Source organism: Chroicocephalus ridibundus, chromosome 15 (assembly GCF_963924245.1).
Source record: "Chroicocephalus ridibundus chromosome 15, bChrRid1.1, whole genome shotgun sequence".
Taxonomy (NCBI): domain Eukaryota; kingdom Metazoa; phylum Chordata; class Aves; order Charadriiformes; family Laridae; genus Chroicocephalus; species Chroicocephalus ridibundus.
In genome coordinates, this window is record NC_086298.1 from 1,836,502 (window position 1) to 1,848,285 (window position 11,784).

Below are 11,784 nucleotides of genomic sequence, written 5' to 3' on the forward strand. Positions count from 1 at the left end.
TTTCTCAACCTGGCACAGCTGCCAGGCTCGGGTGGGCCCTTTAGGTGACACTTCAGGAGATGCTTAACCAGCTTGAGCAGGCGTAGCTGTGTATCTAGGCTTCTACAAGAGGAGACTGCAATTAAAAAGTTGACTGTTAGCTGCTGGCCTCCTCCTGGTGTGTCTTCCCTAGGAGTGAGCGAGGGAGCATAGAGAGCTGCTAACTAAAGGCCACCGTACTGCTGGAAGGGAGCAGAAAGCCCCCAAACACTCTGCTAGGAGAGAAGTAACTCATAAGCGGGTTTGGGTTTTTTATTTCTTAAGACGTGATCTCCAACTGCACTGCAAGCACCGAGAGCAAAACTGTGTTCATGTTCCCAAGGAACACGGACAGCTGCTCTCCAGCTGGCAACGGGGAGATGAATCCGTCTTTTCTCCTGCAGGTTTTTATGACAGCGGGCAGAAATCAAACTGTGGCGTGAAGTACCTCTCATTTCTCCATTCCTCAGTCAGACCCAGAGGCCAGGGTGCACATTCAAAACATGCTTTGATTTTCCAGACCACGACACTTGCAAAATGTCAGTTTAAAGAATAAACAACAAATAAGAAAGCTCTCCATGGTAGAAGTTCGAACAAGACAATCCTACACGGAAACAGCCGCCTTCCTGTCATCTCAGGTGAGACGCAGCAGAAGCTCAACCAGGAGATGCCTCCGTGGATTGGGAACACCCGGTTCACGGACAGCTCAAGGAGCTACGGCATGGGACGGTCTGAGGTGGTACATGGAAATGACAAATTTCCCTGGCCTTTAACATCCACTGTGAGCGAACGCCAAGCGGGTACAGACCTCCGTTCACAGGCTGCCTCTGCAGACAGGGGAAGCAGGGTGCTTCCTACAGATAGTTTTTCTTTCTTTAAACACAAATCATGTTTGAAGCCACAGACTCCTACCAAAGGCTCCTGGAAAATGGAAGGGAAGAAGGGTGTTAACAGGCTTAACGCACCACACCTGAGGTGTTTTGTGGCTACCTACAAATGTTTAAAACAGACTGGAGAAAACCTGAGTGCCTAACATGGAAGGGAGGCTGGAAGCCAATGGATCATCTCCAAATTACAGCAGAAAGCAGGGTCTGCAGTAGAAAAACAAAGGCCTAAAAGGTGGGAAAACATCACCTGAGTTGTGACTCCAACCAAGCCCTGGCAAATACAGGTGCGTCCAAACCACCTCAACCCAAGACCAGCCAGTGACTACAGCTGCCGTAACGCATGCTGCAACAGCTGATTCCTGTTCTTTTTTTCTTTAATATAAAAAAAGCAAGTCAGTTCAAAGCCATCAACATCTCCGTTCCAGTTCACCGGTGGCACCTCTGAGCTACTCCGCTGTCCACAACTTGAAGGTTCTGTCGTAGGAGCAGGTCGCTATCAGCTGTCCGTCCAGGGAGATATCCAGTCCCATCACCTTTCCCTCGTGCCCAGCCAGCGTCTTCAACGGGGACCAGCCGGGGTGAGTCCAGATCTTTGCGGTGTTGTCGTAAGCGCCTGTGAGCAGGAAGTTCCCATGATTGGCTGCAGGTAGAGGATGAGAAAAAAGGGAAAAGTGAGATCTGCAAATCAAAAAGTGACAAATCTTCTCCTCTAACCAGTACAGGCCTTCTTGACCTGAAGATGTGGTTTTGAGTTGCCCCGTCCCCTGCCACCTCAGCTCAGGAGAGGCGTGGATAAGGAACATCAGGCAGGAGGCACTTACGTTCAAATTTCACCCCGGTCACCAGGTTCTGATGGGCAGGAATGGTGTAGATGCACTTCCTCTGGCGGAGGTCCCAAACCTTGCAAGTATTGTCTCCACTGCCAGTTGCCACGTGGTATCTGCCAAAAGGCGGAGGGAGAACGTGTCATCGGGAGCTGGGGTTTGTACGAAGAGCTCCCACGTAAACCGTGCAAGCCCCTTTCTTACCCATTTGGGGAGAAGTTAACCCCGTAGATCTCCTTCAGGTGGCCTTCTAGAAACATGATACAGCGTCCTGTGCGCAAGTCCCACACCCGGCCAAAAGCATCCAGTCCTCTGGGAAGAGAGAACCCGAGCATCAACCACCGGACTTCAGCAACTGCCAGAGTGCACTGCTCAGCCTCAGCAGCTGAAATCGCTGGGGCGCTTGGCATCAGGCAGCGATAAAACCTTGACCGTATTTCACGTCCAGTCCTGACGCAAACTCACCCAGTGCCGGCAAGAGACCCGTCCGTGTGAAAGGCAATGTCATAGACCCCTTTGCTGTGCCCCTCCTGATGGAGAATCTCTTCCTGAGCTTCCAAGTCCCACAAGCGCCACGAGTGATCGTAGCTGTAAAAACAAAGCATTTGTCCAACTAAATGTATCTCCAAGGAGAATAACGGGATATTTCACTAACTCTGTGGGCATTTTATTTCCAACTGGAGACCAACAGGGTCTCACATGAGGGGCAGAGAAAGGAATCCCAATGACTTGCTGTTATTTACATTGCAACAGTCCAGCTGTTGTCAAGAATGGCCAACCCCTGCCTGCGCTGGGCTCCTCTGCGGACAAGCAGTGACACCCACTGGGCTACCAGCCAGACAGCTAATGGTAATGTCTTAAAGCAAATAACGCCATCTCCATACCAGGTAGTACCCAGGAACCTCCCAGACGGGTGCCACATCACACGTGCCACTCTCATGCTGTGTCCTTCAATATCTGCCACCGGTTCATCACTGAAAAACAGACACAAAAATCATCGGACACTGATCAGAGGTGGCTGGCTCTAGCCAGGCCTTTGCAAACGTTACGATCACAGCAAGGCAGCTGCTAATTAAAGTCGAGCCGGACAGGAAAATCAGAGTTTAAGTAATGACTCTGAATTCTGCCTGTTGTTCACGCAGCTAGAGCTCTAACCAAAACCCCTTTATCCACATTCATGTTGGTTATAAAGTTCTCCCAGGATAATTATTTCCTGAAAATTAACAAGGCCCTTGTTAATAGCACTTTGAAAGTACTAACAGCGGAAACAAAACGTGGGCTCCCTGGGCAGCAGGGAGCTTTACTGTAACTACCCCAAACTACAACAAATCCAGCTATTCTGGGGAACCACAGGGCAGGTGGGACAGAGGGAATATTTCTTCTCCCAGAATTACAGGCGGCAGAGCAGTTGCCTTCGGCAGAAGGCCTGAACAGCATTTAGAGTTTCTTTCCAACAGACCAATTAAAGAGACGTGGTCACATGAGACTAATAAACAACCTGTCCCTTCCCACAGGTACGCTTCTGCAATTAGACACGGTGGCTTTCAGCTAAGGATAAACAACTGAGGATCTGAGCGCTGCCTGCCTCCTCCTCGGGTGCACTGCAGGGCTCCACTGTTCAAACACAGGCAGTGCCAGGGCTCGGTATCTGAACCGTTCGCTTCTTCACAGGCTCGAGACAGATGCTGTGCATCTTCCAAAACTAATGCTGTGCAGTGACGGAGCCGCTTGTTTCTATTACTGGATGAAGGTATGGTACGTGGTCACGTATTTATTTGGTTAGTCCCTCCCTGAATACTGGTGCTTCCCAGTAACTCAAAAGTTCAATTCTTAATATCCAAGAGGGGAAATTTTCTCCTAATTAAAAGGTTAGAATGAAACGATCTCCAAATCTTCCATCCATCACCCAAAGCAGATTACCAATGCCCAGCAGCAATTCTGACTTGATTCTTTTCAGATGATTTCCCCTCACCTTGATTCCCCTAATCAGGGTGATCTCTTTTCCTGCTGAAGAAGGTGGCACATACTGAGGCCAGGAATTGCACTGGTATAGCTACAAGAAAAGGTTATATTTGCAGGAGGATGGTAAATGTTCAGTGTTTAAGAACAGAAAATAAACCCCAAACCAACAATGCTGCAGCTGTGCGTGTCTGGTATCGTTCTGACCTTTCGAGGCTCCAGAGTTTGACAGACCCATCAGCCGCACAGGAGGCCAGGTTAACGTCCTTCTTGTCTAGGGAGACAGTGGCTTTGGGATGGAAGACTATTGCTCCTACGTTGGTGTTATGTCCTTAAGAGAAAGGAAAATCAAAATTCACAGTCTGCCACGTGATCTAGGCCAGTTCTTCAGAAAAACAGCATTTCTTTCTTACTAATTAATCAGGTACCATTGAACACTTCCGCTGTGTCCTCCCACATTGTGTAAGTTGCATTGTAACTATCAGACACATCCGTCCTGCAAACAGCTAAACTGCACGTCCTGCAGCAGCCCCCACTGATGCCAAGGTTTATAACCCTCAAGATGTAGTGAAAAATTAACATATAAATCAAGATATTTGTTCTCATATTTGTATTCAGTCAAAGTTGTGACCACCGTTCAAAGAACCTCACTGCTGTTAAGTGTCCTGGCCAAAAATGCTGATATTTGGCTCAGAATAACTCAAACCCGGTTTTGAAACAAAACAAAACGAGATCATTCAGAAACAGAAACAACAAACTCAGGTCTTGTCTGTAAGAGAAAGGCCAGGACTTCCTCTTGATTATGAGACACACGCCTGTGCTCTGCAAGCCTGAGTGATGCTCTCATTAGAATAAAATCTGCCCAAAGAACAGTATGTTTTGAGCCACAAAGTAATTCAGACACGGGAACTCAACCCAGAGGGGAACAAAAGAACTAAGCAAAGAGCCTCCGTGAAAGTCATTCTCTACCTCGTAAGGTGTGGACAAGGTTGCAGTCGGGCACAGACCAGAGCTTGCACAACCCGCTCCTGTTGAACGCAAGAGAGAGATGTCAGTGTAGACAGGAACATCAAAGAGCTCAAACACAGAGCTGCAAAACCACCCGGGGGGGTTCTGCGGCAGCTAAAATACTGATACGCTTTGGGCAACCAACCATAGGAACTAACGGACTCAGATTCAAATCTCCGCTAAGCTCTAAAACAGGGTGAAGAGAGTTCAGAGCAGGAAGAAAAATAATTTCTGAACTCTCACAATTCACAGGCCTCCAGTAACATCCTTCTCCTTCACTCCTGCTGTGCTCTGCCAGCCCCCACAGCAAGAGCTGTAAAAGAAAACTTACCAACAGGCCGTAGCAAGGAGTTTGGAATTGGGGCTGAAGTGGCAGTAGGACAGTGGGCGATCGTCTCCAATCTGGCTGCAGAAGTTATTCAAGGACTGTAACCAAAGAAAACAATAAATGAGTGAAATACAAATGAGCTGGGGAAAGCCCTGGCCAAAGACAGGAGGCAGCAGAGGCCTTTCAAAGTCATTTTCACGGGGAGGAGGTACCTCGGAGCCACTCCAGCTCCCAGCAGGAGGGCCACCGAGCCAGCCTGGCCGATGTAAGCTAGCACGGCCCTGGGGCACAGCTTAGGTCTCACTGTGCCACCCATGGTACTTGCCACCAATAACCCCGCAGGCCTGCTTTGAAACTACGGTTTTGACAGAGAAGTTACTGTACTTTTGGCCTCTTCCTGCAACTCATCCAATGAATGCAAGGAGACAGACTAGGGCAGGCAGCGTGGCGCGCTCAGGGGAGAAGCAAATCCCCTGGCAGCGAATGCCTCTGGGTGTAAGCAGGATTAGTGGCAGCACACCGTGCTTGAGCCTCTCTGCTCCGTTAAGCTGGGAATCTGACTTAACATGCTCGAAAGGGGCGTCTCGGTCATCTCAAACATGTTTTGCATTACCGTGTTGGTTCGTATTTCCCTTGGTTTTATGCACTACTGACCATTTCCAGGAAGAGGAAAGTGAGCAGTCCCTTCCCAGCCAGCTAAACCTGTGACAAAGCCAGGAACAAATTCCTTCAGTTTCACAGGCAAGGAGCGAGGCAATGCAAGGATGTCTCTTCATCCCTCTGCCGTGCAAGGGGACAACTAAAGTACATCTCTCTGAATCACTGAAGAAAGAGTTAGAACATGCTTTATGCATATCACGGGGAAAGAGAGAAAAAGCAGAGCTTTCCAACAGATGACGATGCAGAAAACTACATGCATCTGGACACCACCTCCGGGCAGCTGCTCTCTTTCTGATCAATCTCTTTGGAAATCAGCAGTTTTAAACACAGCAGCTGAGCAGCTGCCAAACCTACTCGCAGGGATTTGTGTAGCTCCTGTCTCTGCGATGTCCTGGTTGCCTCTGGAATCTCTTTGAGCAGCCGGGCTTCTTCTAGCCGCTTCGCTGCCCTGTGAAGAGAAAAGATGGAATAACATGTCCCTGGATTTTCCCTGCCCTGCTGCTGGAAACAGGCCTTTCCCCCTTCTTCCCCCAAACTGGGCTAATGCTGCAGTCAGTCACCGAGAACTCAAGCTCTGAGCTCACTGGACTTGTCTACCAGCGTATGTTCCCCATTCCTTTGATCTCAAGTTTCCTGCACTACCCACGGTGGGATTAGCGGCTAGATTTTACAAAAGGTTGCAGCTCCCTCCTTCATTTGGGCTGTTGTATCTCACCTGGGGAGTGAGTAGTTAGCAAGCCACAGCCGCGCTGTTTTCAGACTGCGTGGTCCTTCGTGGTACCAGGTTTGCTGATACTGTAAGAAAAGGAACAAAACCAAAGATAAAGCTAATGTGATACTGCTCTTCCATTCAGTTACCTTAGATGACTTCCTCTTAGTACATAAGTGCCACCACAGCATCTGCTCTTAAATCTTGCTGTGCTAAGGCCTCTTTTTAAGGGCATTTTGCATAAATATAAGCCCCAGAAAAAGACATTAAGAGAGACAAGTCAAACCCTTTGCCCTACAGACCAGATCCTGACATGCTGCCACTTCACTCAAGAATATTCCCATTGAACACCAACTCATTTTACCTAACAATGTACAGCTGCTTATACCCCTCCTTCCCTACACATCACCCAGTAAAAAGAAAGCCCAGAGCTGCAGAAATTGTCCTTATTTCTTACAGCAACCCCCAAAAATAAGGAAAAAATGGACTCAGAAAAGAGAAAGGAGAAGCAGAAGGAAAGAAGCATCACAGGGAGAAACAGATGCAGTAGCAGGAACTTTTTTTTTTATCCCTGAGTATGAAGACAATCAACAATAAAGGACTCGCTGTACTAAGTAACAGTCAAATCTCCTGTTTTATATGCTGTACGCAGCATGGAATTTGGCCTGCAGTACAAGCCAGACTTAAGGCTCCTGATTTAGATAACACATTGCCACAGTTTTGCTAAAATGGGCAATACAGAAAGAGCACGGAGGGATGACATGAGAATCCACAGATCGACCAAAACCAAGAGTCCTGGACATAGAAGAGATCGTCAAAATAAGGCATCTCAGAGGGCATTATATCTATCTCCCTCGGCACTGAGAGAACAAGAGAGACCATTACCTCTTCTTTGGATTTTTTCGACCTGTCATCGTCTTTCCTGGTCTTTTTTAATGCGTCTGTGCCAACCACCGAAAGGATATTTCTCAATCTAAAAAGAAACACAATAAGTCATATTCACTCAGTGAATTCTCAGCTAATGTGACGAATAATCACTATCTGCCATTCTTTCTTCCTCCATATTCTCACTCACTGTAACAAAGCGTGACTGACTGCCAGCACGCATTGTACCCCAGCTACAAGGAAAATGTCAGGCATTTGATAAACTGAGAGTTCCCCGTTTGCAACACTCGGGGCAGACACAGCACCTCTCCCTCCTTTCTGCAGGACCCTCTCCGAAGAGCGTGATGGGCTCCCCAAGCGCTCGCAAACAGGCTTTCACTTCAGAGTCGTCGGTGGACACGTTGATCTGCCGGGCTCTCTTCCTGCGCTCAAACTCAGCCAGCACTTCCGCCTGCCGCTCGCTCATGTGGTCTTCGAGATCAAAGACCTCACCTGAGCAAAAAAACGAAACCATCAGATTGAAAACATCAACTGCATGAGAGATCCCTCTCCAACGGGAAGATCCAAACAAAGAGTCAACAGTCCAGGCAACAGCATCATGTTTTTTACTTTAAATTACGCTCAGGGTTGGTCAGAGACTTTTGAAAGCATCATGTTCCAGAGCAAGGCAGAAAGAAAAGTGGTTAAACATTCTCACCACTGCTTATGTTGATGTTGCCAGCCTCGATCGCAGCTTTCATCCCCTCTTTTCCCAGCATCCCCGATTCTCCTTTTGCCAGACGCTCCCTTTCCTTCTCTTCCAAACTGCCATAAAAGATGGGGGCTCTCTTGGGTGGAGGACCATCGCCCTCCTCTGTGGGTTTGCTCTTTGTGGCCTAGAAGGAACAGACAGAATTTTTAGTGAGTTTTGGCTAAAAAAGAAACAACAAACAGCTTGGGGGTGCAAGAAAGCACTGCTCTGCTACAGGAAGTTAGTACATACATCACAGAGAGACCCTTAAATTGTACGTGAAACGTTTATCTTGGACAATACAGCTATGCCCCAGGTGCAAAGATAATAATAATAAATTTGCTTAGATTAGACTGTGCTGTCTTCCATTCCTTTATTACATGCTTGGACTTCATTATTAAAGTTATGGGCTTTTTATTTTTTAAAAAAAATTTACAAGATGAAGCTTTTCCTAATCTTGCTGAACAAGCCCCAAAACGGGCAGGAGCAACACCACCCGTCAGCTCTCGGTGCCCCCGCTGGAAAGCCGAGGGAGAAGAGAGGGAGGTGAAAGATGCACGGCTCCTTCCTCCCCGAAGAGGAGCGTTACAACAAACTTTCCAAGAAAAATTACAGGATTCCGTAAAAACGCGCGAAAAGACGTAAGCGCTCCGGTCCCGGCCCTCTGAATGGCTCCGGTACCACCGACGGCACGGGAACGCCTTCCCACACCGGGGCCTCTCCGCCACGGCAAACCCCACAACGCCCCAAAGCAACAGCGAGCCCCCGGCTCGGCCCGCGGCCTCTCCCCGCTCCTCGGGGCCCGCGGGCCGGCACCACCCCGCGCCGGTAACGGGCCCGGGGCCTCCTCCCCCCCGACCCGACACTCACCTCGGCAGGCGCGGGGGCCCGCACAGGGGGCCGGGCGCCGCCGCGCGCCGCCGGTGCCCGCACAGAGGCCATGGCAGCGGCGCACCAGGAGGGGAGACGGGACGAGCCGCGCCGCGAACAGACCCCGCCGCCTCACAACCACTTCCGGGGGACGCGGGGCACGCCGGGAGGTGTGGCTGGGGGAACGGGCGCAGGGCACGCCGGGAGATGCAGTGCCCGCTAGCGGCAGGACGCGCGGGGCACGCCGGGAGGTGTGGCTGGGGGAACGGGCGCAAGGCACGCCGGGAGATGCAGTGCCCGCTAGCGGCAGGACGCGCGGGGCACGCCGGGAGGTGTGGCGCGGGGAACCGGGCGTGCCGGGAGGCGCGGCCTGGGGGCGCTCGGTCCCGACCGGCGGCGGCGGCTGAGGCGGGGCGGTGGTGGCGGCGGCGGCGATGCTGCGGCGGAAGCCGACGCGGCTGGAGCTGAAGCTGGACGACATCGAGGAGTTCGAGAGCATCCGGAAGGACCTGGAGGTGCGAGCGGGACTGGCCGCGGCCGCCCCCGGCGGGTCGGTGCGCCCCCGGTCGGCAGCGGCCTGACGCGGCCCCTTTGCCCCGCAGAGCCGCAAGAAGCAGCGGGAGGAGGCGGACGCGGCGGCGGCCGGCGAGGAGGCGGCGGCGGCGGCGGCGGCCATGGCGCTGGGCACTGACCACAAGAGCCGGGAGCAGATGATCAATGACCGCATCGGCTACAAGCCGCAGCCCAAGGCCGGCGGCCGCGCCGCCCACTTCGGCACCTTCGAGTTCTAAGGGCGGGGGCGGCCCGGCCCCACCGGCCGAGCGGGACACGGCACCGGGGGAGCCGCCAGCCCCCCGCCGGCCGGGGGTCCGAGGACGGGCCTCCTCCTACTTTCTGCTGTTTTGCTCTTTTTTTTTTTTTTTTATTTAGTTTATCTGGTTAACACGCCCATGATTCTCCCTTGGCCAAGTGTTTTGTTTTAAATAAATATGTCCTTTTTTAAAAAAAAAAAATAATAATCAGACGAGATGTTTTAAATAGCTATGGAGACCATGCAGGCAGGGATGGAAACACCAAGGCCACCCGTGTTCCCTTCACCCATGCGCGCCCCGATACACTGGGGAGGTGAAACACTGCGGAAGGATCTTCTGGGGATCTTTGATTTAATAATGTTAAAAACGGAGCCAATGGAACATGTTCATTTAAACCTTTAGCCCTACAAGTTGGTGACCCCGCTAAGAAGATGCTGGAGAGCATCTGCTGAGTGTTTTACAAGCCGGTGGGAATAAAGGCAGCGGGTGTCGTGACGCTGGGTGCGACAGGCACCAACTCTGGGTGCCACAGGCCCTGCTGCTTCCAGGCATTGCTCCGCCCTTCCCTGAGGCGCCAGGAACGAGCCCCCACGTCGGCTCAACCCAGCCAGGCCCAAACGCTTCACCGAGGCGGCTTCTCAATCCCTGCCGCAGCTGGGATGTCGACTGCGCCCTTAGCGGGGAACGGCTGCAAACCTGGATGTAGTCAAACACGCCAGGCACGCGGATGTGCAACAATATCCCATATTGTCTGATGGAGCAGTTTTTCCTTTACGCTTGCCCGTTTCCCTTCCGTTCAGCGTCACCCCAGCTGCTCTGTTTTGTCACCCCGAGATGGGAGTTTCAGGTAGTTGCCATCGATGTTTGTTGCTTGGATCAAAGGTCACCAAATATTTCCTTATAGACGGTGTCAGGTAAAAAGCAGAAAGGCAGATGGATACGTGACAGACGAACCAGCACGTACCCGGCTTTACAGCCACACTTCGTCCCACCATCAGCTGTCGGGGCACGTAGTGAAAGGTGAGATAACGCAGAGCCCTGAAAAGGAGGAGTCTGGCCCGCAGGGCAGTGACCTGAAGGAAGCAAGTTATAAAAACTGAAGCAGGTTGTTGGTGTTTAAGAAACGCCGCTCCTGAGGCAGAGCAGGGGGGAGCAGCCCCAGGGCACGCACCGGGACACCTGCAGGGACGGAACTGGGGGCTCGCTCTGCTCCTGGCTGGGACTGTTTCCTACCAGCTTCCAGCACAACCATCAGTTATGTTTTTTCAGTGTCTCAAGCGATGCTCCAAACCAGATTCGTTAAATTCATGTTTCCTGTGGTTGTAGGTGCATCATATTTCAGGTCGGGTCGGGGACATGTATGTAATTTAAACTTTTCAAACTGGAAAGAGCTTCAGTCCGGCCAAGAGCAGAGCTGCTTTCCCGGTCTCACACCACATACAATTACGAGGGATTGCTCTGCTATTCCAGCATTCCCAGCACAGCCCAGGCCCGACAGGGAAACGTCTCAGCAGGTTCCAGACACCCTTTGGTTGCACAGGGGAAGAAAACCCAACCCAGCCCCTCACTGCTCTCATAGGGATGAATACGATCTAGAGTAAAACTCCGGGAGGGAGACGGGTATTCCTTGCTGTACACAGACACCTTCACGCATGGAGCGGGCTCATTATTACAGCTCCCCAAAACCTGTCATTCCGCTCCTCCCTCTGTAGGGGAAAGCAGATCCGGGAGGCACCAATTGCTCTTTCCATCTCAGCTTTCCCCACACGCTGGACCAACACGAACAGTGACTTGTGCATCGGTGACTCCCTGCATTCCCCATCCAGCAGCACCAGGGCTGGGGGCTGAGGTGGGCCCAGGGGACGCTGCTCCTCACTCCCATCCCCAATCACCTGGGGACGGACACTCAGCCCCGGCTGCTTGCTCCCACCGGCACGGCAGGCCCAGAAGAGCCCTGCCGGAGGAAAGGGGCTGGGGAAGGCCAGGCTAATAAAAGCAGACACTCTTGGAGTCACTTTCTCAATGCCGCGGCAAGAGCCGGAGGCCTGCACTTGAGCAGCATTGAGGATTGTCTCCAAAACACACATCCACCAC

At 51.7% G+C, this 11,784-nt stretch overlaps 2 protein-coding genes across 2 annotated transcripts; one reads left to right on the forward strand and one right to left on the reverse strand.

The window, feature by feature from the left end:
* Positions 1-20: 20 nt before the first annotated feature.
* On the reverse strand, positions 21-9,032 carry PRPF4 (pre-mRNA splicing tri-snRNP complex factor PRPF4). The gene is made up of 14 exons (XM_063352649.1): positions 8,879-9,032; positions 7,976-8,153; positions 7,584-7,770; positions 7,279-7,366; positions 6,400-6,479; positions 6,039-6,132; positions 5,028-5,122; positions 4,658-4,716; positions 3,896-4,019; positions 2,614-2,703; positions 2,195-2,317; positions 1,934-2,041; positions 1,727-1,845; positions 21-1,545 (listed from the first exon to the last, which is right to left on the reverse strand). The coding sequence occupies exons 1-14, from the start codon at positions 8,948-8,950 to the stop codon at positions 1,352-1,354; spliced, it is 1,611 nt and encodes a 536-aa protein (XP_063208719.1). The 5' UTR covers positions 8,951-9,032; the 3' UTR covers positions 21-1,351.
* Positions 9,033-9,220: 188 nt separating this feature from the next.
* Positions 9,221-9,842, forward strand: CDC26 (cell division cycle 26). The gene is made up of 2 exons (XM_063352650.1): positions 9,221-9,393; positions 9,481-9,842. The coding sequence occupies exons 1-2, from the start codon at positions 9,313-9,315 to the stop codon at positions 9,667-9,669; spliced, it is 270 nt and encodes an 89-aa protein (XP_063208720.1). The 5' UTR covers positions 9,221-9,312; the 3' UTR covers positions 9,670-9,842.
* The last annotated feature ends 1,942 nt before the right edge of the window (positions 9,843-11,784 follow it).

Excerpts from the sequence above, each read along its gene's own strand:
- PRPF4 (XM_063352649.1), bottom strand. The coding sequence starts at position 8,950 with ATGGCCTCTGTGCGGGCACCGGCGGCGCGCGGCGGCGCCCGGCCCCCT. Across the intron at positions 7,771-7,975 it reads CAACATCAACATAAGCAGTG|GTGAGGTCTTTGATCTCGAA; the intron begins GTGAGAATGTTT and ends TTTTTTGCTCAG. Across the intron at positions 5,123-6,038 it reads AGCTACACAAATCCCTGCGA|TCCTTGAATAACTTCTGCAG; the intron begins GTAGGTTTGGCA and ends CTTTGGTTACAG.
- CDC26 (XM_063352650.1), top strand. The coding sequence starts at position 9,313 with ATGCTGCGGCGGAAGCCGACGCGGCTGGAGCTGAAGCTGGACGACATC. Across the intron at positions 9,394-9,480 it reads GCATCCGGAAGGACCTGGAG|AGCCGCAAGAAGCAGCGGGA; the intron begins GTGCGAGCGGGA and ends TTTGCCCCGCAG.